The sequence below is a fragment of the Coptis chinensis genome, chromosome 6, assembly GCF_015680905.1.
Source record: "Coptis chinensis isolate HL-2020 chromosome 6, ASM1568090v1, whole genome shotgun sequence".
Lineage (NCBI taxonomy): Eukaryota > Viridiplantae > Streptophyta > Magnoliopsida > Ranunculales > Ranunculaceae > Coptis > Coptis chinensis.
Genome location: NC_141461.1, coordinates 24,878,292 through 24,905,459, shown reverse-complemented (window position 1 = coordinate 24,905,459; position 27,168 = coordinate 24,878,292). Strand labels below are relative to the sequence as shown.

Here is a 27,168-nt window from a genome sequence, read left to right as displayed (position 1 = left end):
GATTCTGGAAACATATTCTGGATACGTAGGCAATCATTAAAGGCATAGTCTCATTCTTTATACAACATCTTCCCTTGCAGATTCAATAGTGTGTGTGGGTGAATTCTTACCCAAACAGTCTCAAAAGCACTCTCTGAAACCAAGAAGTGTTCAAGGCCAAAATGAACACAAACGAGAGAACCAACAGTATTCGAGAAGGTACTGCGTGGAAGATGATTGTCTAAGTTTATACAAACGGCTAATAGTTCAAGGACATTAATTGAAGTCTATTGATCATCCAATTAAATCCGACCATCTTTCACTAAGGCAAGTTCAAGGCCTCCCATGCTACTTGACCTGATGCGGTGTCTTTTCATTTGTAAAAGAACAGAAATCCGATGTTTATGATAGAAGAAGCCAAATTTTCATTCATGTGGGGGATTGTTAGAAAAATTGATTTTCTTTGCACAAATGCATTGAGATATGAATGAGTAATTTGTCTACCAAGTTACCCCACTTGAGATTAAATGGGTTTCTCTTGAAACATTACGTAAAGTGAGAAAAACCTTTTCAAAAGGATGCACTAGTTCAAAATAGTACATTATACTGAAAAGGTGCGACATTTCGAAATGTGCACTGGTTCGAAACAGTGCATCATGCCGAAAAGGTGTGACCTTTTGAAATAGGCACTGGTTTGAAACAATGCTTTATGCCAAAATGGTGTGTCTTTTCGAAGCATGTGACTTTTCAAAGAGTTGCTTACTTTTTCCCAAGAGTCACCACTCACCTATAAATAGTGGATGAATTTGGAGAGAAAGACACACCAGATCACATAGAGTTATGATATTTCTATTCTCCCCATGTTCTTAGTCAAATACTATGTTGTGTTTGCTGATTCTATAGAATTGAAGTGCTAGCTTTCTATAGAAGGAAATCCGTTCTATCTTGGGAGACAGTTTCCCATCAACCTTCAAGCACCGTGAGGGGGAAATTCTGTCTTAAGGACATAGTGTATCTACACTAGGCTCGGATTTAACTAAGAAGTACAAGACACGTACAAGACAAAAGGTTTGTATAGTTTGGTAATTGGTAAAGAGTAAGTACAATTAAATTGAATATTCCTAATAGTTATTCAGATCAAATACGAGTTTGAAGCTCCTCCATGGCAGTGTTTGCACCATGAACTTGATATCGAACTAGCTTGAAGCTCCTTCATGTTATGCTCTAGGACTTGCATCCCTTGCATGTCACGCTATCCGTACTGATCTAGCTCATTCCCAAAAAGAAAAATGGTGTTTGTTGTCTACCATTTCTCTTCTTTCTATGTAATATTATTCTACTGCAAGTGAAACGGTCTACATAGTTTTCTTCATATGTTATCCATGCACAAACTAATAGACTATATATGTTTTTTAATTATATTTGTTGGTTGTCTTGCTTCTTTTCTGGAACTATTGTTCCTTTGAGTTGGATTTTGTCTACGTAGGTCTATAACAGGATCCAAAATGTTAGAATGGCAAGAGTTTATGCCATAATATTTTGGGGCATGCACGCTTTATGTTTATGGGTGCTTAAAAATAGTGCTGGTTATATGCTAAGTCATAATTTATTTGGTGCAGATTTTCGTTCCTAAAGTAATTCAAATCAAGAAAACCCAAGAACTTCCGTGCCGAAGGCACGACATTACCTAGTTTAATAATAAATTGAGGATGTAGCTCAAATAGTAGAGTATTGTGATGCACTCGTCGAAAAAACCAATAGAATTGAGTATAAAGAAAGGACATTAAGGTTGTGTTAGTGGCTGCTTTAATTGAGGAAGAGGAAGATTAGAAACAAAATTTTATTTGGAGGTAGTTTAGTAACAAAAAATAAAAACAAGTTAGGGAAAAAGAAAAGTGACTGAACTATTGGCCAGTGGAGTCCTCAATAAAACCTATTGGAAGTATCATTTTTTCTTTAAAAAAATTATGAAACAAAACTTAGTATGTTTTTTAATGTTCCAATAGTGTTACCATATCACCTTTTATAAGGTATATAGAGTTTTGAGATGATGGATATATCATATATGTTTCTACTTATGGATAGCTTCAGAAAGTAGCAACATATATAGATGATTGTTATATGTTCGTCTTGTGAGCATCTCTGCAAATATTCCCGAATTATGTGTCCTAACGTGAAACATTACTTGTCACATTGAGATGACATCCAATATTTTCCCCTCAAATATAAATGTATTAAGAGCATCTTTAGGTGGAAGCATCAAGTGTCAATTTGCCTCCACCATTCAGAATTTCGGCAAAAACCATCTCTAGGTGGAGGCAAACATGGAGGCATCAAGTGTCTAGCTGTATCCATGGAGGCAAATTTGTTGTTTTGGATGTGGATGCAGTGTAACACGACAGTGGGAAGTTAGACAGAGTCAAAGAGAGAGAAAGAGTGTTGGAGAAACCAAAGGACCGGTATTAAATTTTGATTTACGTTTTTTGAGCCCACATCTAAAAGGCTCATTACTTTCCAACACATCAATCGAGGCATTATGTTCAATCTCAGCCGCCACTCAGCGCACCCTTGGATGGGAATCCCAGCCGTGGGTCATAAAACTTCCCTCCCTTGTTATATTACTAGTTAATGCCCGTGCCTTCGGCATGGATTTCATAAAGAGGCATCATTTCGATAGTGTGTTAATGTTATTCTTATTTGTATGTAATACATTCAATCTTGCATTTACAATAATAGTTTATCAATTATCACAATGGATCTATTTTTGTTTTCCGTTCCATTTAAGCACTGTGGAGATATTCATGGCAATCATTGTATTATCATTAGCTATTATCATTGTTATCGAATTGGACTCTAGTGCTCTCCTTCATCTGGTGTCTTCTCAAAGTGAGAAATGCCCAATGAAAATCTCAGTAATCCTTGATGATATTAAGAAGTTGTTGCAAAGGATACCATCATATATATTCCATTTGTTGGAATTATAGAGAAGCTAATAGGGTTGCGGACTCATTGGCTGGTCATGCATCAACAACTGCATCAGATGCACAATGGTGGCTGAATCTTACCCCATCTCGACCTCAAGAGCAACATGCTACTATTGTCCCCTTAACTTGTTCATTTTGGTGTCTTAGACTGCCCTCCTTTCTTTATGAATCTTTGAATTCTGATTTCAGAGGTGTAAGCTTTGAAAGATTATATTATGTTACTAAAAATTTATCTTCACCCAAAAAAAAGGCTATGATGTTATTGTATTAGCATAATTGAATTGAATATTTCTTGGCATGGTATTGTGTTGCAAAATTGCAAATGGACGACATTCTTGAAGTCATCATGAATTAATGTATCCCCGAAGACTCAGTATGTCATAACTTTCTATGGTAACTGATAATGAAGTGGAGTCTTGACCAAACTTACATTTTAACAAAAGCAGACTGATGCATTGAACACATGAACTTACTTCAATTCTCAAGTTAGATATTGTGTGTAAAACTATGTTAGATATATGCCATCTATTGAAGCTTGATTCGTTAAAATCTCAATTTCAAAATAATTGATATCACAAAGTGGTTCAACCAAATAACAAATATGAAACCCCCAGCAAATCACTTCTTCGTTTATAGTCATGAAATAGTAATATGGTGTAAACTTGTTTTTTGTTCAGCACCAGCAACCAAGACATCATGATGTTCATTAGATCAAGGAATCATATTGCATAGTGATAATGAAATATAAGCCAACAATGAAATTTCTACTTCCAAAAAGGCCACGCAGAATTTTCTTAGTTGCATCATATAGAAACTCAAATTTGTGCATTGTTGAAGCTGTTGATGCATGCCTAATTGTATACTCCAAATAAAACATCCAAATAAAACATTTCTTATTAGTTAAATCCAACACAAACTAAATCATTCTATAACCATCAAAACCTTTGACACTTTTCTTTCGATTATTCTTCTTGCCATGCCCAAGCTGAATAGAGTAAACATCCACGCAAACTTGCTTAGGCTATGCTAAACGACATAATTGTAGCTAAAATTATCTATATCAGTGGTAATATTTAGAACGAAGTAGGCATAACTCATGACGCATCGAATCTAATATAAAAGTTCCAATACCATAACTATTAAGCTATTAAAGAATGGTAACAAAGTTGGCATGAGAGTAGAAGTTCAAAGGAAGAAGAGTTATGACTCCGTCATTCCATGACGTTAAAAATTTGGAATCCAACATCTTAAGATAGAGTATATAAGCAAAGTCAATTCATACAATTTAGTTTTGTGATCCTTGTCATTTTTTATTTACACTGCATAGTCTACTAACATTATCTAGAGATCCAACTTGGTATGTTCCCCAAGTGTTTTCTATAAACGATAAAGCTAAGTAAGATGAAATATTATAAGTAAGGGATCTGGCCAGATCCTAAGGATCACACTTAGATTTCAGACTTCAATAGAAAAAGTAATTGAATATATACTTTTTTGTTGCTGGGTAAGCTATAATTTTTACTAACATCAAAAGGTCGTACATATTTATTAAGGAGGGTAGAAACAACATTCCAACTCATTTCCCATAATTCATTATATATTTTCCATGTCAAATGATCTAACTGTCATTACATACTCATACATTTAATCGACTTTCATCACCACGATGTTGGTCACAACCAACTGAAGTACGTTACAATGAGGTTTTGCCATCTCAAAATCCAATCAGGTCTTTCTCTCGAATCTCGACAGTGCGAGGAAGACTTGTAACTTTTTCTAGAGGCAAACATTATGGTTGCATTTGTTGATACCTTGGCTTATCTGCTTATTGAAGTCACCATTAACTTCTTCATTGTTCTTGCTGCCTTAAGCCCTCTTGATAGCTGATATTAGACATGGTAGAAAACCAATAGATCGCATACATATTAGACAATCCTTAGTTGTCTTTTGAACATATAACAAGTTATGCCTTGTAAATTTATGTATTCTTGGAAAAGGTTGTCAAAAGGGAATTCACGGGATTAAGACTTAACGACAGTAAATAGACACCCTCACGCACTGTGAAGATGAAACCATAGTACTATTTATTCAAAAAGGGAGCCACAGTTGACAATGATATGTCAGAAACTATCCATGTTTGCGCACTGTGTTGCCTATATTTCCAGTACTAAGCCAATGACATGAACTAAGTGCATAATATATCACTTGAGTAGTTGTTGCTCTGAACACAATAACGTTGACTCCACCATATGATTATTAGAACATAATCCTCCCTGTTACGAATGTTTTAGCTAATTTCATTTAATAAAAATATTAACATAATTATGTTTCAATAAGAAGAAGAAACTTGCAAAGACTTCTTAGAAATTAAGTAAAGAGAGAAAAAAAAAAAAAAAAGGCCCAGTCAATTCCTAGTAAAAAATATGCACGTATGTAAAAGAATAAAACACTGAAAAAACGTAAACTATCGACAATGACTCACCCCACTAAAAATCTAACTATTTCGCAAACATACAATGCAAATAGTGACTAACCATTAAGGTTCAACGCAAGAATATAAATAGATAATCTACATATGATTGCTAAATAAACATCAAATTAAAAGAGTTTGGGATTCAATACCTCTTTTCAAGGGAAGTTTTAGAGATATGATTATCAAGTTTACTTTCTTCCTATCTGGTAAGAACACAAATAGCAGCAATAATGCCTAGTAAGAGATCAAACAAACATATTTTCAGAGCTGCAAAGAGGAGGAGATTTTTTTTTCAAATGATATTTGATCTTACTGAGTTGTTGTGCACTCTATTAGATGCTTACCAACAAGAATCTGATATTGAAAATTCAAAGAGAACACTGAATACGTTCTGCTAGGAAGTCACGGTGTGTATCTGAAAGGAGATCTTCCATAGTTCCTTTTGATAAGTTCTTCTGCACAATAAAAAACCAAAGAAATTGAGAAAATAGAAACATGAAAAAGGAAGAAATTGTTGTTTAATTCAACAATACCAATCAACTATTTATTTGAAAGTAAGTAGAATGCACAAAGAAGAAGGAAGAGGTAGTTGACGGGCTGCCAATTACAACAACTATTTGGTAGCATTAGGATGCTATCTGGAGGAGGCCTTTGACACTTTTCACCATTGAAATAGATTGTCCGGGGTAAAGCCCACCTATTGTTGAATGTAAACAATTCTGCATTCTTGCCCATTAGAATCTCAGTTGACATTGAGCCCTCTTGCACATCACTGCTTGTAGAAGCATCTCGTTAACGTTACTTATTCCCCACAAAAGGGCCACTTCATCTGCCAAAACATTGCATGCGTTAGTCATCAAATTGAAAGGATACTATTAATAACTAAACCTTAATAATAACCCGCAAATCCATATGTTTGCAGCAATGTAATGTTAAAGTCGTAAACTGATGGAGACATACTCAGTCCAGGATGTTGAACTACCAAATTATAGGATGAGTAATTTCTCCCATAACTGTAGTTAGAGATAGTTATTTTTATCCTTCAATTACCTTTGTAGTTGGTTTTTCACATGCAAGTGGACTCGAATTGGGCACGTGTGATCCATGCACATTATAGGGTTCTCGAGGTATGTTGGATCCGCTTGCAGCAGTGAAAAATCCTGACTGCAGTTACATACATAACATTGGGAAAGGAAGACAAATTAACTTCAACCACTACACTCTCAAAGCAAACAGATATTCAGAGAAACCCGAAACTCTGAAGTTTTTATGTCAAAAAGGATAAAATAGATACATAACTTCGTCGTGAAAATCATTACAAAAATCACAAAAGATATCCAGATCTCGCAATAGCATTCAAAAAGGTCTTAAATTGTTATAACTCTACAAAATGTAGTAAAGGAAATCAAAGTTGGGTTCCAAAATACAACCCTCATAAACAATCAAAGAGAAAGTTTAAGGTTTTCCGACTTTTGGTATGTCTTAATAAAATTAATAGAATTGGCATTACGTACTCCCAAACGGCTTTGATTGCTCAAGAAAATGGGTTTTCACCCAGGAATCTAGAGTTGATTAAATGGACTCTGAAGTTGCAATTAGACAAAAAGAAAATGGAAAATCAAAGCAGTAACAAATACATTGAAACAATTAAATAACCATGATCAGAAATAACCTGCTTGCGATTCATAGTAGTGCTAGAGTCGGTCGTACGGTTCATAGAGAAAGCGTTTGTTGAGGAATGAAAGTGGGGAGAGAGGGAAAGGTTTGTACAGCTCTGTTTCCACAATTAAGACTCCCTTGCAACATTGTGGTCGAGGCACTGCATCGCGTCTCGACTCATTTGTGGATTTAATTACAATCAGCTATTTATTAAGAAAGACGACAATATGAAGAATCTCATGAATCAGTCCAGAAACTCGTACCTGTATAATTCACTTTTTTGCCATCAATACACGGTGCAACTTGAATGGGAGAAAGATAATTGATGTGCCAAATAGAATAAATGGAAGGGGAACCACAATATGTAGAAGAACATGAGCCGCAACCACTTAATGGAACATATTTCTCAAAGAGAAAAGAAGAAGACCGATGGGATAATGGAACAAATTTGTCAAAGAAAAGAGAAGAAGATTGATAGGATAAACTTGGATTAATCATAAATGGCAATTACATGTTTCCACCGATGGGGGAGAAGTCCCAATTAACATCGAAAAATTAAGAAGGCACAATCCATTAATCAGTAATGAGAAAGAGTAGTACTTTTCAAATGGTTCGAATGGGGTTCAAAGATGCTAGCTAACGAAAACAATAGTAAAATCAAAGGCTCAAAATTAAAGCAATACAAAACAAATTAAATTATAAATTACTTACATGAGATTGACGGTGATAGTTGAAGTGAGAATGAGAGAGAGGGACAATGCAAGAGAGTTTAAGGCGATGAAGTTTAATTAATTTATTGGTTGTTGAGAACAACGGATGACCGAACGGTTTGTTTTTTTTGTTAATTTGAGAACGAAGGGTTTTTGAGAACGAATGGTTTTTGCTATTTTGGAGAAACGAAGGGGTTTTTTCGGTTTAATTTAACAATTAATAATCTAATTTATTTCTAATCCAACATTGCTGGTCATCATGGCACTCGTCCCAACCGTCGATTTATACCCCTGAAATCGAACCCCAGCCGCGAGTAAGAAAACAACCCTGTTTTGTTAAGTTGATATAATTAGAGAATTATTTATTATTTACGACATCAAAGTGCCTGGTGTTAGTAAGTTAGCTGGTGCCTCATTTTAAACCATATATGAATTTTTAGCGTACTATAAGTTGAAAATAAAATAAAATAAAGAAACTAAATGGTAACAAAACAATCTTGAGACTGAAACTATGAATTACATTTGTATTCCTAAAATGCAAAAAACCTAGAAAAGTTTTAGGTAGTTAGGTGGTCTTAAACCATATATAAATTTTCGCAGGTTATTGCACGCTATTCTTAATTATTTGTAAAACTCGTTATCAATAAAATTTCCACATAGTTAAAAAAAAAAATGGAGATGCGAGGTGTCGATCCTCGTACCTTTGAGTGCTTTACAATGCTCTACCATTTGAGCTACATCCCCAATCTACTATTATAACACGATAATAATTTACTATTTACTATTTACTATTTGCAATTTCAATTTTATTTTGAAATATATTCTTAAAAGGTTCACGCCACAAGATAGCTAAAAACCAGTAAACGTGTTATGTCCAAAATCGAAATATAACAAACGGTGGAAACATTTGTATTTATATATATAGGTCTAGGCATAGTACAAAATATTGCGATATATCGCGATATATCACGATATATATTGAGATTTTAGATATGGGTATATAAAAATCACGATATTAGTTTGGATAAATACCAGTGTAAGTATCGACGATATTTGTGGATATATCATGATATTTCAACGATATAAAAAGTTTTTGTTTTAATCACGATATTTTTGAATATAATTGGTGGTGGTGGTGGCGAAGGAAAGAAACTTGGGAGGAGTATGTCCATCGAGCACCTGGAGTTGCTGACCATACGGAATATTGGACATTTGAACAAATATCAAACCTTAACCCTTAAGATTGAGGTACCTTTTTTGCCTATTTCCACTGCTATTCTCTGTGGTCTAAGTGTCACCTTCATGCGTTTATATCCATGATATTTGTCGATATATCATATTTGCGATTTGCAATACCCACACACAGTCAAGTGATATTTGTCGATATATCTCGATATATCCACGATATTTGTAGATGCCCCAATGTAATATATCCACACAGAGGGGATATATCCACGATACATATCCATAAATCAGGGATCAATATTTTGTGTACTAGGGTTCTATGTATGGGTTCTATGTATGTTAGCTGGTCTTGAACCATTTAGGCGTGCAGCGTGGGTTCTATTGGAGAAAGTAAAACATATAGAATATTTAAGTACAACACAGTCCCATCATATCAAATCTCTTTCTGTCGAAACATAAGCTTGATTTGAGATGATGTAAAAAAAAAATGGCAGACAAAGCAAGCAGAGGTTTAGTAATATATGGTGATGGATTGATGCCACTCATTTCTCCTTCTCATACTCATCTTCATCAACTCGCATCTCGAGGTACCTGTGGCTTCTTGTCCCTCCCTCACTCTCCACCTTCAGGTTGGCTCCTCTTTTTCTTGTTCATTTTCGTTATAAATATATTTACTCATGTTGTTTTTTTCTCTTGAAAGTTGATCCATTTATCCTATTTGATCAGTGAGCTACTTTTTGTATTAATTTTGACTCAAACTGAAATTGGGTTTTTACGCAAACCCATTTTTCTTGTTTATCACTACTTTAAGGCATTACTATTTACTTAAACCATGAAACTGCCTAGCTTCTCAATAATATACAATTTGTCATAAACTAAATACGAGTTGGGGCAAAAGAAAAATGACTAAACTAGTGTCTATTGGAATCCTCAATAAAACCTACTGGAAGTACTTTTTTTTTGTTCCGTTTTCCCCCCCTGTAGTAGGAATCACACCTATGTATGTTATTAATGTTCAGATAGTGTTACCAGAGTCTTGAGATGATAGATATATGTTTCTACTTATGGATAGTTTCAGAAAGTAGCAAGTTATAGATCGTGAGATGATTGTTATATGTTCGTCTTGTGAGCATCTCTGCAAATATTCCCAACCATATGTCTTTACGTGGGCATTCAAGATTTGTCCCTCAAATGTAAATGTATTTATAATGTATGCAGTTGAAATTGTTGGTGCTAGTTGTGTTAATTCATCACGTGCCTCATTCTATTACGTTATTAAATTTAGTGTAATAAGATACCCCTGGTAAGGTATAGAGGAGAAGATTTGAGACTTTTTTATTTCTTAGTTTGTGACAAGACCTTGGACTAGCTCAACATATTACATGTGATCAATTCATGTGGTGAACAAGCACTTGTAGAATCTGCAGAATTGCCACACGATTTATTTACTATAAATGTAATTGACTTAATGCTTCTACATTTTAAGCTGCACTTTTTGTTACCACAGAGAACGACGGTATATATGGAAATCAGGAGTTGGTAAATACTAATAAAGTTTTTTGTTTTTTTTTCCCCCCATGTTTAAACAGCAACACGTGCTGATATGAATATCAAACTTTTGTATGGCGTATCTTTTATTTTTGCAATTTATTTCAAGTTACATTGCAGAGAGTGACGATGAGAGAGTGGTTCGGGAGTTAGCGCAACTATTGGACGCATACGACTCTTATAACATAAGGGTGAGATGATCTTACTGGTTCTATAAAGATTTGATCTATTGAAATACATAGATTGTCATTCCTTGGTGGAGCTTAGATTGATGTGTTGAGATGCTTCCTTTCAGGCTGCAAAACAATCTTCTACATCAGAATCCTTGGTACAAACCATATCTGAGAGGTAGGATGAGATATAAATTAAATGATGCAGTCATTGGGGAGAGCTCTCGTACAGTGGTCAATATGTAGTTCCTAACACAATCTGTTTCTTTATCAAATTTCAGGTTTATGGGGCTGAGAGCTGCCATTTTCACAAATGATTCTAGTGTCAGATCGTTTGCTAGCCTTCTTGGCCTGACTGTCTTACAATTTGATGAGCTAATTATGAATAACAACTCCCCAAGGGAACCAGCAGTATCTGGGTTACTGAAGCTGCTTGGATTCCAAGGTTGCATGGCATTAGATACATGTGAGTTTGATTTAGTCTTTGTGCACATTAAGTCTGGTGGAAGATGCAGTGATCTAAAAGTTGATATCGCTGGAGGTGAGGTTGAATTTATCAATGGGTTGATTGGTGGTATATTGGAAGTTGCTCAGCTTGGATCAGAAATTAGTACTCGGTTACACATCTCTCTTGTAATAAGCTATGGAACTTTGGCTGAAGATAAGGATTCTGTGTTGAATTTGAGCTTGCAAGAAAAGGCAAACCCTGATCTTTCCTTGCTTTTTCCTCGTCAAAGTTACATTACCACAGGAAAGAACTCCGCGGATAGCATCAGGTAAGCAGAAGACGTCTCTTAGGTTAGTCGTGGCATATAGTTCAGCTTAAGTAATTTGTGCATTTCAGGCACCATTGTCCAATGTTGATCTCACAATGGCAAGAGGCTGTAACCCGCAAAGATACAACAGAGATTTTTACTTTCAAGGAATTTAAGGAGGTGAGTAAGTATTATATCATTTTTGCTACACATTTATGATATAAGCACAATTATTACTCAAAATTAGATGTAATTAAAAGTATAAGGAAAATAGTATTAATCTAAATGTTTTAGGGTATTGTTGTGGCAAAAACTGAAGAAAACATATCTACCCAAACACTCTTAAAAATCGATCCTTTGAATATCCCAACTCCACAGAATAACACACAATGAGAATGATAATGATGAATTGGTTGTATTTGATGTTTGAGACTGCACAACTTTTTAGTTCGGTGGCTGCTTACATACCCTAGGGGGATCAAGTCTTGGAAGTCTATAGAGTATATAACTTCCAATGTAGTTCTTGCTCAGTAAAACTCTTCAATATTTAACCAACCGAAGCCCGAAAGAATTTCTAGCTCTAGCTGATTTGTGTTTATCCATATCAAAGATTATCTATAGATTTCTGGTACATTGAATAGAGTCATAATCTCATAATTCTATAGGATCGTATTGAGCCTTGTTTCCAACTGATTTCAGGCTCACGGTGGGGTTTGGCCCACATGCCATGATGTGCCCTGGCTATGAACCTGGGCTAAGCTTGTTGATAAAAAGGGCTCAGTCTGGGTGTCGTGCAGAGAACATGCCCAACTGGCCCACAGAGACGTGTTGTTAAGCATAACATTAGGCTGGATGTCTCACAGCCTACAATTGATCCGATGAGGCCACATAATTGGAGATATATATAATGCCACGTGGACCCTCATAAATGGTCCACGTGACATTATCTAATTCTCCAATTATGTGGCATCATCAAATCAATTGTGGGCTGTGAGACATCCAGCCTGATGGCTCAGTAGCACAACATCTCTGTGGACCAACTAGGCATGTTCTCTGCACATGACACCCAGACTGGCCCCCCTTGTATCAGCAAGCTTAGCCCATGTTCGTAGCCAGGGCACATCATGACATGTGGGCCAAGCCCCACTATGAACCCGAAATCAACTGGAAACAAGGCCCAATAGGATCCTGTAGAATAATGGGATTATGACTCTATTCAATGTACTAGAAAACTAGAGATAATCTCTGATATGGATAAACACAAATCAGCCAGAGCCAGAGATTCTCTAAAGTTTTGGTTGGTTAAATATTGAAGGGTTTTCTTGAGCAAGAACTACATTGGAAGTTCTATACTCTATAGACTTCCGAGACTTGATCCCAGTGGCGTCGTCTGTAAGGACCATAGAAAATCCATCCCACACAATAAATAAGAAATTAAAGAGGAAGACGAGGTTTTTTCGCGGTTCGGCCAAAATAATGATGCCTACGTCCACACTGATTGCCTTGATGATATCACTGATACAGTCTTTCGTTTTAATGCCCCCCCTCTACATTGAAGCCCATTAATGGTGAACTAGGGTTTCTTCTTTAAGCCGTAATACTGATATGTTTGCTTATCTACTTCAATCCCATATGTGCCAATGAACCAAGTCAGGTTATTAGCTACATGTTGATAAGGTTGTGCATGTAACTTCGATGCTGCACGGACGTTTGATGGTTTTGTACTTGCCCTTTTGATGAGTGTCATGTGGCATAATTAGGGGGTGAACAATTGGTCCACATAGGTATGCGAGGGGAAAGTAATCCTGAGTGTCTTGTTGAGAAAATAACTTCCTATCCAGCAGTCCAGCACCATAAAGGCTTCTAAGAGAGCAATAAGACTTGTCAACAAAAAAGGAAGAAAATCCTCTCTGCTGCTACCACAAAATAACGCAAGGATTTACTTGAAAAACTAACCGCAAGCAGTTATAAATTAAGCACCTTTTAGCTAATATAATGTATACTGTCTGGAAGAGAATAAGCAGACCTCTAACAAACCAACAACCCATTCTGGAATTTCGATTTCTATTTTCTTGTTATGATTTAGTTATTTTCGTCATCTATATTCCTTCCAATGGCCTGTGAATTTTGATGTTCTGTCCTATGTCTATGTTGAGTAATATTACTCTATTCTTGTGTAAGTAGAGACATCAAACACATCTCTAAACTAATAATGTTAACTCTTCGAAAATGCTCTTGGGAATGTTCAGATAGAAACTGCCTTTTCAGATAGCATTAAATGTGGTGTACCCACGTTCTTAAGTTCAAACTTCAAACTTAGAGTTAAGCTCTTGTTTTGAGGCTGCAATTAATTTTTTTGATATTCTTGCAATGCAAGGAAACCAAGTATCCCCAATTACTCTTTAAGAGGCTTACATTTATATTTTATGTATTTTCTTTTTCGTGCGTCCAATCTAACCTGCCTTTGGTTTGGTAGTGTTTGAGTGATACTTCACATTGAAGTTGCTTGATTGATACATGGGAATTCCTTCCATTGGGCCTCCTTTGCCAATTCATAGCAACTTAGAGACTAGCTTGCAAGTGCCAAAACACCTAACCAGTTATTCTTGATAATCATCTACTCCCAAGCCTTTTGGTGTTATTTTGGTATCCGTTTAATCAGTGCCTACTTTGTGACTGTATTTTTTCATTTAGATTAACTTATTTTGCTCATGTAGTAAAAAATATAACCCAACCCTTTGATCCTACAATTGAAATCAAAATAAGTTTGGAAAACAGATTACTTATTTGGTGTTAACTACACCATCTAATATTTTCTTCTTTGAAGCAGCATGGAGCAAACCTCGCTATACCAGCAGACAGGTTTCTGCACGAGGTGGCTTTCAAGCTTTGGAAGGCTCCCAAATATGGAGCATGAGTTAGTATTCACCCCTTTGCTTTGAAATTTGATCTGATCTGGATTGCAACTAAACTGGGCTCGCGTAATCTTGCAGTCTTACCTTCTATCTATTTTTTTGGCTAAACTTTTAGTATCAGTTAGTTTCAGATAAATTTCACTTGTACTTTGTGATACCCGTTTTACATATATACAAGTGTAAGTTCAACTGTTGTGATCTATATGCATTTGCGGAAACTCTTCAATTATTTTCTGTAGATTAACAGGAAAATAAATAAGTACATAAATTATTTTAAGTAGATTTTAGACATATACTGCAGTCTCCAAAGTGAAACACAATTCACAGGTTGTACATTGAAGTTCTGACAACTCCTTAGAGACTTCACTCTTTGAAGAAGATTACATTTTCTCCCCCGAGGTAGTCTATGTGATGCAAGAATTTTAAATTTCATAAATGCTCCAATTGATTTTTTTGAAAAAAAAAATCAAGAAAAACTTTCAAGGATTTGGCTGGGCACATGTTTCTCTTCTTTCTCTGAGAAGATAATCAAACTAGACTTAAAACATCTCAGACAACAGGTTACTATTGTTATTTTTTTTATTTATTTCTTTGCCATCAATGGTATTAATGTTCAATTATATTGATATAGTAACTTATTCAGTTAAATGATGCAAAATAGAAAATAATGTGTGGGTACTGTGTAAGCTTCATCGGAGAAGAAAAATGTAAGTGGGTTACAAATTTACGATTGAAAGGGAGTTGATCCCTTATATACACAAGGAAAATTTACAGGTGGAGAATGAAACAGTCCATGATGCCTAGACCAGTGTTTCCGTACTTATCAAAAGCTAGCTTTTTACCTCATTCGGATGCTATCATGTATTTTCGTGTTTATCTTGCAGTCTTTTTGCTTTTTCATTTTTCTTTTTACCACAATGTTTGTCTTGCGCTCTTGCATACGTTTAATATAGAGGAATGCTATATGGCAGTTCATCTATCTCTCTGTATATGGTTGATGTCTTAGGAATGCTATATGGCAGTTCAGTATATCTTGTTGATGTCTTAGATGAATTGAAGCCTTGATGCCCCCATTGAATGTGAAGAAACTACTTCTGTTCAGCTTGAGTGCTAGTGTTGCACATTCCTGGAGACTCTTCAAAAAATGCTAGCCGAGTGGGTTGCCTGCAAGCATTCAGCCTCTTCAAAATTGCTTTTGACTTACTAGAAGACAATAATTACTTCTATATATCTATATATTTCCCTTTTACAAGCATTTTTCTGCCTAGACTAAACAGAAACAAAAACTGATGTCCATATATATGGGTACCCAAACCAAAAGAATGAATGTTGGTGTTCTTCATAGCCCACACATCTTCATCATGTCCACATTTTACTAGCAATACGTTCTCATTTTTCACGTTTTAAAAGCTCAGATGGCATTGGAGAATTCTATGTGTGTAAGAACTAAAAGAAGTGGCGAGAAAAAAGGAAATTACATATGCGCTCGTGCTCTTGTAAAATGTAAATAAGAAAGGTCCCACCCATGACCCACCACATCTAACACAAATAAGGCAAATTTTGCGAAAAAGGAGCATTGGCGGCAAATGGGGGTAGTGGTACGTACGTACGTACGAGAGTCAGTTGTTCTATTTTTCAAAATTTATAAGAAAAAACGGTCCGCTCTTTCTCTCCTCAACTACGTCTGTCCCTCATACCTCTCTGCTTTTTCTTTGCATGTCAACTTTTCTTGCAAAGAACCAGTAATGTCTGTGACTGAGAATGAGATAATAGAGATAGAATCAGATGATGATGATAGACAAGAAGAAGATGAGGAGGAAGATTATGATGACGAAATGACTCTGGCTCAGTTTTCTCGGTCAAGAAGAAGAAGAAGTAACTGCTCCTCTACAACCAGTACCACTCCAAAACCCCTTTCCATGGTTTGCTTTTTTCTCTCACCCCCTTTCTTTAGACTTCGAGTCATTGCTTTTCTTGTGTACTGCATTCTTTAGAGGGGTTGCTGGGTTTTCTTTCTTGATTTCTTTGGTGATAGATGAAAGTACGTACTGCAATTATTTATGTTCTTAAGATGCATCTACTTTAACTTTGCTTCCTTTTTTCTTGATGTTTTTATACTTAATTATTAAAACGTGTCCTGTTTTTCTGTGTCAAGTTTAACTCAATTTTTAACACTATGGTTTCTTGAATACCAGTTGTTATTATTGTTTTTAAGTGTGTTCATAGGAAACAGTTATAAGAATGGAAAGATGTTCTGAGAGTCAATTTGGACAACACTTGTAATATAGAATGCATAGAGTTTCTTGGAAGGTGCTGCACATGCATTTTCGGTGTATAATTAGTAAGTTTCTTATTTTGGAATTCAATGTTACTCTTGTCATTTTGGTTTTAGTATCACACATGAATATTCCTTACATCAAGCTGCTTGACTAAGTTTCTGATTCTTAAGTGTAGAATTAAACAACTAATTGAAGAGACAAACACAAGAATTTATAGTGGTTCGGTGCCAATGCAACAACCTACGTCCAAAAGAGAAAAAAGGTTTATTGCTTGATTAATTTTGGTTTGTGTTACAGAAGTGTTTATATAGCACAACATGAGTGCATATTCATGTCTCTTGTTTCTAAAAAGATTGGAGACTTTCCTTTATAGAAACCATACGAATCTATCGAACCTCTGTCAAACTTGACTAGGGCGCGCCCGCGCCTTTATCATGTGCAACCTGAGTGTGCCCATGCCTTCTCTGACTTCTCCCATACTCCCCTTCAATGAGTTGGTGCGAAAATATCTAGCGAACCCAACTTGGAGAGAATATCATGGATCTTGGAAGCTGGAAGTCTCTTGGTAAAATGTCTGCAAGCTGTTGGTCACTTCGAACAAAGGAGGTAGTGACAATGTTAGACTGACTTTTTCACGCACAAAATGGCAGTCAACTTCAATATGCTTAGTTCTCTCATGAAACACCGGATTTGCAGCAATGTGCATAGTAGCTTGATTATCACAGTAAAATATAGTTGGCAGATGCAACCTGAAACACAAATCCTTCAGAAGAGCGCGAAGCCATATAATTTCACTGGTGGTGGAAGCTATAGCCCTGTACTCAGCTTTTGCACTAGAACGAGCCACTACATTCTGTTTCTTGCTCTTCCAAGTGACTAAATTACCTCCCACAAAGGTACAATAACCGGAAGTCGACCGCCGATCAACTGGACATCCTGCCAAGTCAGCATTTGTATAAGCATTAATAGATGTATGCCCATTTTTCCGCATCTAAATACCTCTGCCTGGCGACCCTTTTAGATATTGTAGTATTCTAGAAACTGCATTCATATGTGGAGTCCTTGGAGCATGCAATAATTGACTGACCAAGCTTACTGCATAAGAAATATTTGGTCGGATAATAGTTAAATATATCAGCTTACCAACTAATCGCTGATACTGACCAATGTCAGTAAGAAGATCACCGGTGTTGTCCAACTTGGCTCTACTGTCAGTTGGAGAATCAGATGGTTTTACCCCCAGCTTACCTGCTTCACTCAAAAGATCCAACACATATTTTTTTTGATTAAGAAATATGCCTCTCTTTGAATAAGCAATCTCGATCCTAAGAAAGTACTTCATAATACCCAGATCTTTGATGGAAAATTTCTTGTGCAGTAACTCCTTGAGCTTAGAGATTTTGATATGGTCATTACCCGTGATAACTATGTCATCAACATAAATAAGAACAATAACCAAGCCTGACGCCCTGACCTGCTAGATTTAACAAATAAGGAAGGATCAACATCACTTCGTTTAAGGCCGATCATATCTAGAACAGAACTGAGCTTGGCATATATACCACGCTCGTGGAGATTGTTTAAGTTCATAGATAGCCTTTTTTAACTTGCATACTAATCCAACCTTAGTCTCCTTCGGATGTCCAGGTGGGATGCTCATATATACTTTTTCTTTAAGATCTCCGTGTAAGAATGCATTTTTCACATCCATCTGAAACAATTTCCAATCTTGATTTACAGCTAGAGATACAAGAACTCTAAATGTGTTCATCTTTGCAACTGGTGCAAAAGTCTCCCTGTTGTCCTGACCATATATTTGGGTAAATCCCCTTGCAACGAGTTGAGCTTTAGACCTCTCTAAGGAACCATCACTGTTGAACTTGTTTCTGAATACCCAACGACAACTGTTTTCTTTCCATAAGGTTGCATAACAATCTCCCAAGTTTTATTTTCGTCTAGAGCACGAAGTTCTTCTTGCATCGCTGTTTTCCATACTGGACGAGAGTTAGCTTATCTAAAGTTCTTGGGTTCTTGCACATCATTGACTGTACTTAAGAAAGCATGATGAGATGAAGTGATATTCACGCATATGTTATATACTCCTGTAGCGGATATGGAACGTCATGCAAGGAATAAAAATTCCTGTGAATCACTGGAGGATGCAGTTCGATCTCTATTAGATTTATAGTAATCCTTGAGAGTTATTGGAGGTCGTCTCTCTCGTTCAGATTGTCGAGAAACTGGAGGAGCACTAGAGCGCGTCCGCGCCTCAGTTTGCTCATTTTGGGAGCGCGCCCGCGCCTCTTCTACTGGACATGAACGAAGACCAGAGCGCCCCCGCGCCTCAGTTGGTTCAGTCTAGGAGCGCGCCCGCGCCTCTTCTACTAAACATGGACGAAGACTAGAGCACGCCCGTGCCTCAGTAGGCTCAGTCTGGGAGTGCGCCCGCCCCCTTGTTTCAGTAGAACCCAATTCTTCAGCAGCGGGAACTATACCTTCTCCAACCCCTTCTCCAACCATTGGGACAGGAACACTGCCTTCACCAACTGTTGGGAGAGGTGCCAAATCGGCCGTAACAGCTAGGAGAGGTACCAAATCTACCAAACACTCCCCCTGGGACTGATTCCCAGGCACAGCTGAATCGTGAAAGAAAGCTTCAGATTCCACAAATCGTACATCACGAGAGACAACCAATTTTCTTGTCGCCGGATTGTAACATATGTAGCCTTCCTGTGTGGTAGAATAACCAACAAAAATACATCGAGTAGCCCGAGCATCAAATTTATCTCGATGAATAGCTTGCTGATGCACATAACAAACACACCCAAACACTCGCAGATGAGAGAGATCTAGCGGCCTAGATTTGAGCACTTCCAATGGGGATTTAAAATCGAGAACCTGACTAGGAAGACAATTAATCAAATAAGCAACAGTTAAGACACCATGAGACCAGTATTGCTTAGGAACATTCATGCCCAACATAAGAGCACGAGTGGTCTCCAAAAGGTGTCTGTTCTTTCTTTCAGCCATGCCATTCTGCTGAGGTGTGCCAACACAGCTAGTTTGATGAATTATCCCCTCGGCTCACGGTAGGTACTCGTGTAATGCAGACCTTTACAAAACTCAGTGCCATTGTCAGATCTAAACATCTTGATTTTTGCACCAAACTGATTAGTAATCATAGTATGAAAGTCTTTGAATACATTCACAACCTCAGTTTTCGATTTCAACAAATATAACCATGTAGCACGAGATTTATCATCAATAAACAACACAAAATACTTATAGCCATCATAAGAATTAACGGGAGCAGGTCCCCATAAATCAGAGTGAATTAACTCAAACAACTTATTAGACACAGAATTAAAGTGTGGAAAAGGTAAACGAGTTTGTTTAGACAATTGACAAACATCACAAACATCATCAGAGTTTATAGAAACATGCTGAAACAAATTTGACAAGACATGACTAGATGGATGCCCAAGTCTTTTATGCAAAATGCGACTCTCAAGTAACCCACTAGCTTGACACGCCTTTTTATTCGACTTCAACAAATAAAGTCCATTAGAATAAATTCTTTCACCAATCGTCCTCTTCGACTTTCGATCCTGAAAAACGACAGAGTTAGGAGAAAAAATGATATCACAATTTAAAGAATTTGTAAGTTTGCCAACAGATAGAAGTTGGACAGGGAAAGAAGGAACAACTAGAGCGTCACTCTTGAGACTTTGATTAAAAAACTTCACTTGACCACTACCTAGGATGGGAACGGTGGATCCATTGGCTATGGAAATATTATGTTTGTCGATTTTGGACACAAAATTATGGACAGAGGCAGGGCAATTAGCCATATGATCAGTAGCCCCCGAATCAATTATCCATGAGTTACTATTTTCTGGCATAGTAAAATAGGCATGTAAATTACCTGACACATGAGTTGAGACAGACTGACCTTTGCTAGATGGCATGGACTTAGTGAGTTGTTGGAGAATTTGACTCAACTGATGACTAATTTCTGAGTTGGACATTGATGTCTCAGCTACTGCTACATGCTTTTTCTTGGACAGTTCATTTTCCTTTTCCATATGTGGATATAACTCCCAACAACGGTCCTTGGTGTGCTAGGTCTTTCCACAATGATCACAGTGAGACGGTTCTCGTTTTCCTTTACCTTTTTCAAATCCCTGTGACTTCTTTCGAAAATCGTTTTCTACAAGTAATACAGAAGATTCAGAGATTGAGGACTTCACCTCGGAGTTAATGGTTTTCTTCCTTGTTTCCTCTCTTTGAATAGTTACACAAACAGCAGCAAGTGTTGGAAGAGTGCTTTCCATTAGAATATTGCTTTCCAGATTCTCATATTCTGGTTTAAGACTAGGAAATACGGTGAAGATTTTATCCTCTTCAACCCGTTTCAAAAGAGTCTTAGCATCTGTGGTGTGTGGACGATATATGTTTAACTTATCCCATAATTTCTTCAAATTCCCAAGGTGTTATGTAAAAGTCTTCTCACTTTGTTGCAAAACACCGATTGTGAGTTGAAGTTCAAAAACACGGGCAGAATTGTTCTGGTTTCCGTATAAATCTACAATTGAATCTCACATCTCTTTTGCAAAATCAGAGAAAGTAAAAATTCCAACAATAGTTGACTACATAGAATTGAGTAACCAAGATCGAACAAGCTGATCATTGGAAACCCAATTCTCAAATTCGGTATCATCAATGGCAGGACACACCTTTGAACCATTAATGAACCCTAATTTCCTCTTGCCACCCAGAGATAGCGAAACAGCCCTAGACCAAGGTATATAGTTTGTTCCATTCAAGAAAATTGATAACAACTTCCAACCAGGATTAGAATCAGTCTCTGTTGTAATAGCAAACTTTGGGTTTGGTTTTGGATATGACATAGTGTATTGTATTTATCTAGATTGATTTAGAGGAGTGATTAAGCGCTCCGCTCTAATACCATGTAGAATTAAACAACTAATTAAATAGACAAACACAAGAATTTATAGTGGTTTGGTGCCAATGCGGCAACTTACGTCCACAGGAGAAGAAAGGTTTATTGTTTGATTAATTTTGGTTTGTGTTACAGAGGTGTTTATATAGCACAACATGAGTGCATATTCGTGTCTCTTGTTTCTAAAAGGATTGGAGACTTTACTTTATAGAAACCATACGAATCTATCAAACCTCTGTCAAAACCGATTAGGGCGCGCCCGCGCCTTTATCATGTGCAACCTGAGCGCGCCGCGCCTTCTCTGACTTCTCCCACATTAAGCCTTTCATCAATTGTTTAAGGCGTGACTCCATTAAAACTTTGACTACTAAAATGCATTGCCTTCAATTCATTCTTCATCTGGACTTGTTTGATATACAGTACTAACCTCTTGTGATGTTTGAACAGGTAGTTTTCAATCAAGCTGAACAGATGGTTTCCGATCAAACTGAAACTTCTCCCAGGTCTGCAATTCTACCCAAACTGCTTCAGTTTCTTCCCTTATGCAACAAAGTTTCTGTTTCCATGGAGTTAATTGCAATGTCTAATTTCCTGTTTCACTTGAAGATATAAAAATAATCAAGCACTGGATGATCATGATAAAGCTGTGCGATGCGCTCTAGAACGGGCAGAAGAAGTTCAAGCAAATCTGGAGCCTGATGAGTATCCTAGCTTTGTGAAAACTATGCTCCGATCACATGTTGCGAGTGGATTCTGGCTGGTAATGCATTCGATCTTTCAAGGGCACATCTGGTTGTACAACATAGATAGACAGATGGAATTTTAGAGAAACTTACTGCTAGCTGTTTTGTTATCAGGGACTTCCTGCACAATTTTGCAGTTTACACTTTCCAAAACAGGATGATGTGTTGACTTTGATTGAAGAGAACCAGGAAGAGATTTCAGCTAAGTTCATTGCCGAAAAAAACTGGTCTGAGTGCTGGATGGAGAGAGTTCTCTATTGCTCATGGATTGGTTGAGGGAGATGCATTAATCTTCCAGTTAGTTAAACCTAATGTATTTAAGGTGATATTTTTGCTACCTTTTATTCCACCCATGATCGCCTTTTGATGATCCTATAAATTTATCTCCGTTCATGCTCACATAATCCAGAAGAGTCGAGCCTTTCAGTTCATTGCTAGTTCAGTTGAGAGAAGCATCTTATCGTTAAATGCTCTAATGTTAAATATCAGCAGTTGTGATCAGGAAAAGTGTAATGGGTAAGGAACCACCACGAAACTGTCCCACTTTTGTGATCAGAGACCTATACTGGGCTATTGGCTTAAGCAGTAGAACTATCCATCCCTTTAAGAGACTTCTGACCTATACGGATTGTAGAGAAAAAGGAGTTTTTTCTCTTCTTGGCATTTTTTTTCTTACTTGGCCAAATTTTTGGCTCAGAGAAACGAAACAGGTTGTCAGGTGCGCGCTCAAACTATGCCTGGACAAGGGCGTGCCCGTGCTCCACTGTAATTCAGCCGAAATTCGACAGTTTCGGAAACAATACAAAACAAAAATTTTCTAAAGAAAAACTTAACCTAACCAATACTAGAACAGAGAGAAAGATTGAGAGTGAGTGTTTATTCTTTGTGAGTGAATTGATAGCTCTTGTAACCTGATACTCTGTGCACCTAGTAAAGTTCAGAATTTACCGGTGGACGTAGACATATTGTCTAACCACGTTATATCCGTGTCTTGTGGTTTGTTTTCTTTTGCATTAGTCTCTTTATTTTATATGCTAGTTAATTGATATTGGGAAGTGTTGGGATAGTACTTGGAGGGCGTTGAAGTCTTGTCTAGTGAGAAAGATCAATCTTTGTGTAGGATTGATCTATTTGTAGTGGATAACGTTGTTTCCGCAATTGTTTATCCACGACACGGATGCTGTCAAAAACTTCATCTAATTGGTCATTATAGTTGAGCTAAATTGTTTTGGCTGAAATATGGAGTTAAGTACAGTACAAGAGATGGAATTTTACTGATTCTCGTTCTCCTTGCCGTTATGGTAGGTGTACATCATAAGGGCTTACGGTCTAGGTGCAATTGATGGGTCAGAAGCGTATTAATCAAAGTATGTTGCTTTGCATATTTTCCCCTCTTATTCTTCATTTGTAGATGGATATTGAGTGGTCTTTACATAAAGCATTTTTTAATAAAATCATCATGATAAAAAAATAAACTAAGCAGGTAAGAGAATCAAGGCTTGTGAAAGAACGGCACGAAAATGTCAAAAGGCTGCTGCATGTCCTGCACTTCAACCCCCACCATGGGAAATGTCTGGAAGTGACAGTGAAGATGAAGATGTATGTTCAGAAGTTCTTGAAGGTATCGAATTTTTGGAACACACTGTGGAGTTCAAAGACGTGGAGAATATAGAGAGCTTCGACATTACAGTGAACGGTTTGATGCAGTGTTTAGAAAACCGGATCGGACCGGACCGGTGGTTGAATCGGGGTCCGACCGGAACCGATAAATTTTCGATTCGGTTCAGTTAAAACTTGAGTTTATAGTCGGACTCTCAGTCTAAGCTTAAACCGTGGTTGAACCGGCGAACCGGTTCAGTTCCAAACCGGATTATCTTTATATAATTTTTTTTTTGAAAAATTAATAATGTGGGGAGTTGAACCTAACACCTAAACAAGATAATCCAAACTCCAAACCAACATACTACTATGTATTTCTTGTATAAGAAATTTATTTTGATACATAATACCAATTAATATTGAATTAAAACATGTATTTATTTATTTTATTATTGTAATTATTAAAAAATTTACTAAATAAACATAAATCGGTCCGACCGAGTCGAACTATGGTTGAACCATTTTAACAAAAAATCGGTTCGATTACCGGTTCGGTTTTCAAAACATTGGTTTGATGATAGACTCGGAGTTCTCTAAGGATACACGGACAAAGTAGTATAGCATCTGCTGCAGTCAAAATGCATTTCTTCATGACAAGCTTCTAGAAGGCATCAGTACGAAGTTGGCTGCTGGTGCAATATCTCAAGCTGTAGACATTGCTGATGATATAAAATCCAGTAAGCTAAGTAACTCTGGAGTTGATTTTGCAGCATGGGACAGAAATTTGAAAGCGCCTTGAGCATCTGGGAATGAATGTAGGGTTTTTAAGTGCTCAAGGACAACGGCTTTTGAGTATTTCCATTGAATATGAGATGTCCTCAAAATGCTATAGTGTAGCGATACTTGAGCAAGCTTGTGTGCAAGACGAGTTGAGAAATGTGAAAGCTAAAGTTTCTAAATTAGAGAAGGCCTCTAAAAAGTTGACTAAATCTCTGAAAACAAAAGCTAGAAGTCATGAGCTGAAGTATGAGGCAGAGGCCAATTGCCCTTGGTGAAAATCTTCGTATGTCACAATTTTAGGTTTAGCAAACTTTTACAATACTTGTAATAGTTGCGTTTTTGTAAATCTTGAGTAGTAAGTACATCTGCCTTTAGGAATTAGCTGCTGTGGTATACAGGAGGACTTTAAGTTTGTAACTATTTTGAATGCTAATCACGAATACATGGTTCATTTTCATTTTGGTCTTTCCAGCTTTTCTCTTTACTGAACTTATTGTAGTCCAAAGTCCAAACAATATAGAAGAAGAGATTGATTTGAAAACTAATGCAATATCTGGAAGAAGCAAAGAGTCTTATAATCTGAGGCTGTATTTGGCATTTTTCATTTTTTTTTTCGATAATCATTTTCATTTTTTATTTTAAGACGTGTAAAAAAAATTGCTGGTTAGCTTGTCCTTAGATATATATTATAGCTATACTCTCTTGGCTCTATTTTTTGAGCCTTCATAGAGTCTCTAATATTTGCCAAACACTTGGGCTAATTCCAAAAAAAATATGAGATTTTTAAGGAAAAATCTGACAAATAAGGAATTGACACTAAGGAAAATCAGACAAATAAGGGATTGACAGCTTCTTTGTTGGACATTTATTATCGTTTTATTGGATAAGTTTAGCTTCTAGGTTTATGACTCATTGTTTGGTCTTGGTGTGGAATGGAATGGCCAAGACATTGATAGAGCAACCAAATTTAGTACATGTCCATGAACGCTACAATATGGGTTGTATAAGAAATTTGTATTTTCAGTTAGATTTACCTTACAGTTTTTATAGGCTTGATCATCTTAGGCCCAAGCTAGATGTATAGATGGGTTGCTATTGAGTTGACTCCAAATCCAACCCATCACACGGAAGTTTTAACTATCCACCTGAGTTTCATCTCAGCTTTGGATGTAATTTGAGCTAAAAGCCAAAATAAAGCTCGATTTAATCCAACATAGTATAAAGCACATGAATATAACACTTAAACACAAGTTGGTAACTTGATATAGATCGAGAGAAATCAATAACAAAATCCGTCAGCCCAAAACAACCAAGTGATAAAACCTATGTACATAAATTATGCAAGCTTTTAGGGGCATCAACCACTTGGTGGATGGTTATACTTAATACTTAATAGATATATATTATAGCTATACCCTCTTGGCTCTATTTTTTAGAGCCTTCACAGAGACTCTAATATTTTCACAACACTTAAACTAATTACAAAATTTAGGAAAAACCTTGCGTTGTCTCAAACTAGAAAGGAAAGCTTCTCTCTATTACCAAGTTCTCTTTAACCTCACTAAGAGAAGTTAATATACTTCCATCATTATTCTCCCTATTACCAAGTTCTCTTAAACCTCACCAAGAGGAGTCAATATACTTCAATCATTATTCAATACTGAAAAAGTAAAAAATAAATAAATAAACAAAATTTAGCAAGTTTGGTTAAGATATTAGATCAGATCGTATACAGCTCGAGCTTCTTCATGTGTTTGTGTCTTCGGAGAATTTGATATATGGTGAAGCTTTCCATTATCAAATTGTCTATGGGACTATGATTATTGTTTGTAATTGCAAATTTTGGATGGTTACTTTCTTCTCCGACATTGCGACACTTCAAATCAAACTACGCTTATGGGAGCAGTAGAGTGACTTCCATTTCTTATGTGCTTTAAAGTTACAAGTTATTAAAAGAGGTAGTGGAACTTGAAATTGTAAATGTGTTGCTAACTCTTAACATGTTTTGATGATTCTGGCTGATAGTTTATACATCAATCTCAATTTTTATCCAATGTCATTTTTTGCTAGCAACTTTCAATCAACTTGCTTAGAGAGTTGACGCTTAATCACAATTTGGATCGTTACATATTCTTAAACTCTTTTATTAAATGGATAGTTGGATGCATTATAGACCAGTTAGGTAATTATGTAAAATATGTAAAGTACTTCGCAGTAAATAATCACTAGAGAAAAAAACATTGTGGTAGTAAACACTATCAAAATATATATGTAGGTTTATGTTTTAGGAAATTGGTCTACAAGGGACACACAGACCACAAATGAGATGTAGGACCAAAAGAAATATAGGCTATGGATAAGTGTATAGGTAGGGTTTGTTAGACGCTAACAGGTGACTAATTCTCAATTTCTATTTTCATATGCAC

General features: G+C 36.5%; 1 protein-coding gene and 1 pseudogene across 2 annotated transcripts; both read left to right on the top strand.

Annotated features, from left to right (window-relative positions):
• Positions 1-9,419: 9,419 nt before the first annotated feature.
• Positions 9,420-14,607, top strand: LOC147492284 (rhomboid family protein). Its single transcript, XM_086566064.1, has 6 exons — positions 9,420-9,619; positions 10,659-10,729; positions 10,834-10,886; positions 10,990-11,484; positions 11,553-11,643; positions 14,294-14,607. Exons 1-6 carry the CDS (start codon positions 9,478-9,480, stop codon positions 14,378-14,380), a joined length of 939 nt encoding a protein of 312 aa, XP_086422190.1. The 5' UTR covers positions 9,420-9,477; the 3' UTR covers positions 14,381-14,607.
• A 1,378-nt stretch (positions 14,608-15,985) lies between these two features.
• LOC147492283 (B3 domain-containing protein Os01g0234100-like) lies at positions 15,986-25,017 on the top strand (annotated as a pseudogene). The gene is made up of 8 exons (XR_015199439.1): positions 15,986-16,300; positions 22,068-22,123; positions 22,227-22,380; positions 22,478-22,685; positions 23,669-23,696; positions 23,847-24,149; positions 24,544-24,699; positions 24,782-25,017. The product of XR_015199439.1 is annotated as a B3 domain-containing protein Os01g0234100-like (transcript).
• The last annotated feature ends 2,151 nt before the right edge of the window (positions 25,018-27,168 follow it).

Bases quoted from the DNA above. Each gene is read 5' to 3' on its own strand.
- LOC147492284 (XM_086566064.1), top strand. From the start codon at position 9,478: ATGGCAGACAAAGCAAGCAGAGGTTTAGTAATATATGGTGATGGATTG. The intron at 9,620-10,658 runs GTTGGCTCCTCT...GTTACATTGCAG, and splicing joins CCCTCACTCTCCACCTTCAG to AGAGTGACGATGAGAGAGTG. The intron at 11,485-11,552 runs GTAAGCAGAAGA...TGTGCATTTCAG, and splicing joins AACTCCGCGGATAGCATCAG to GCACCATTGTCCAATGTTGA.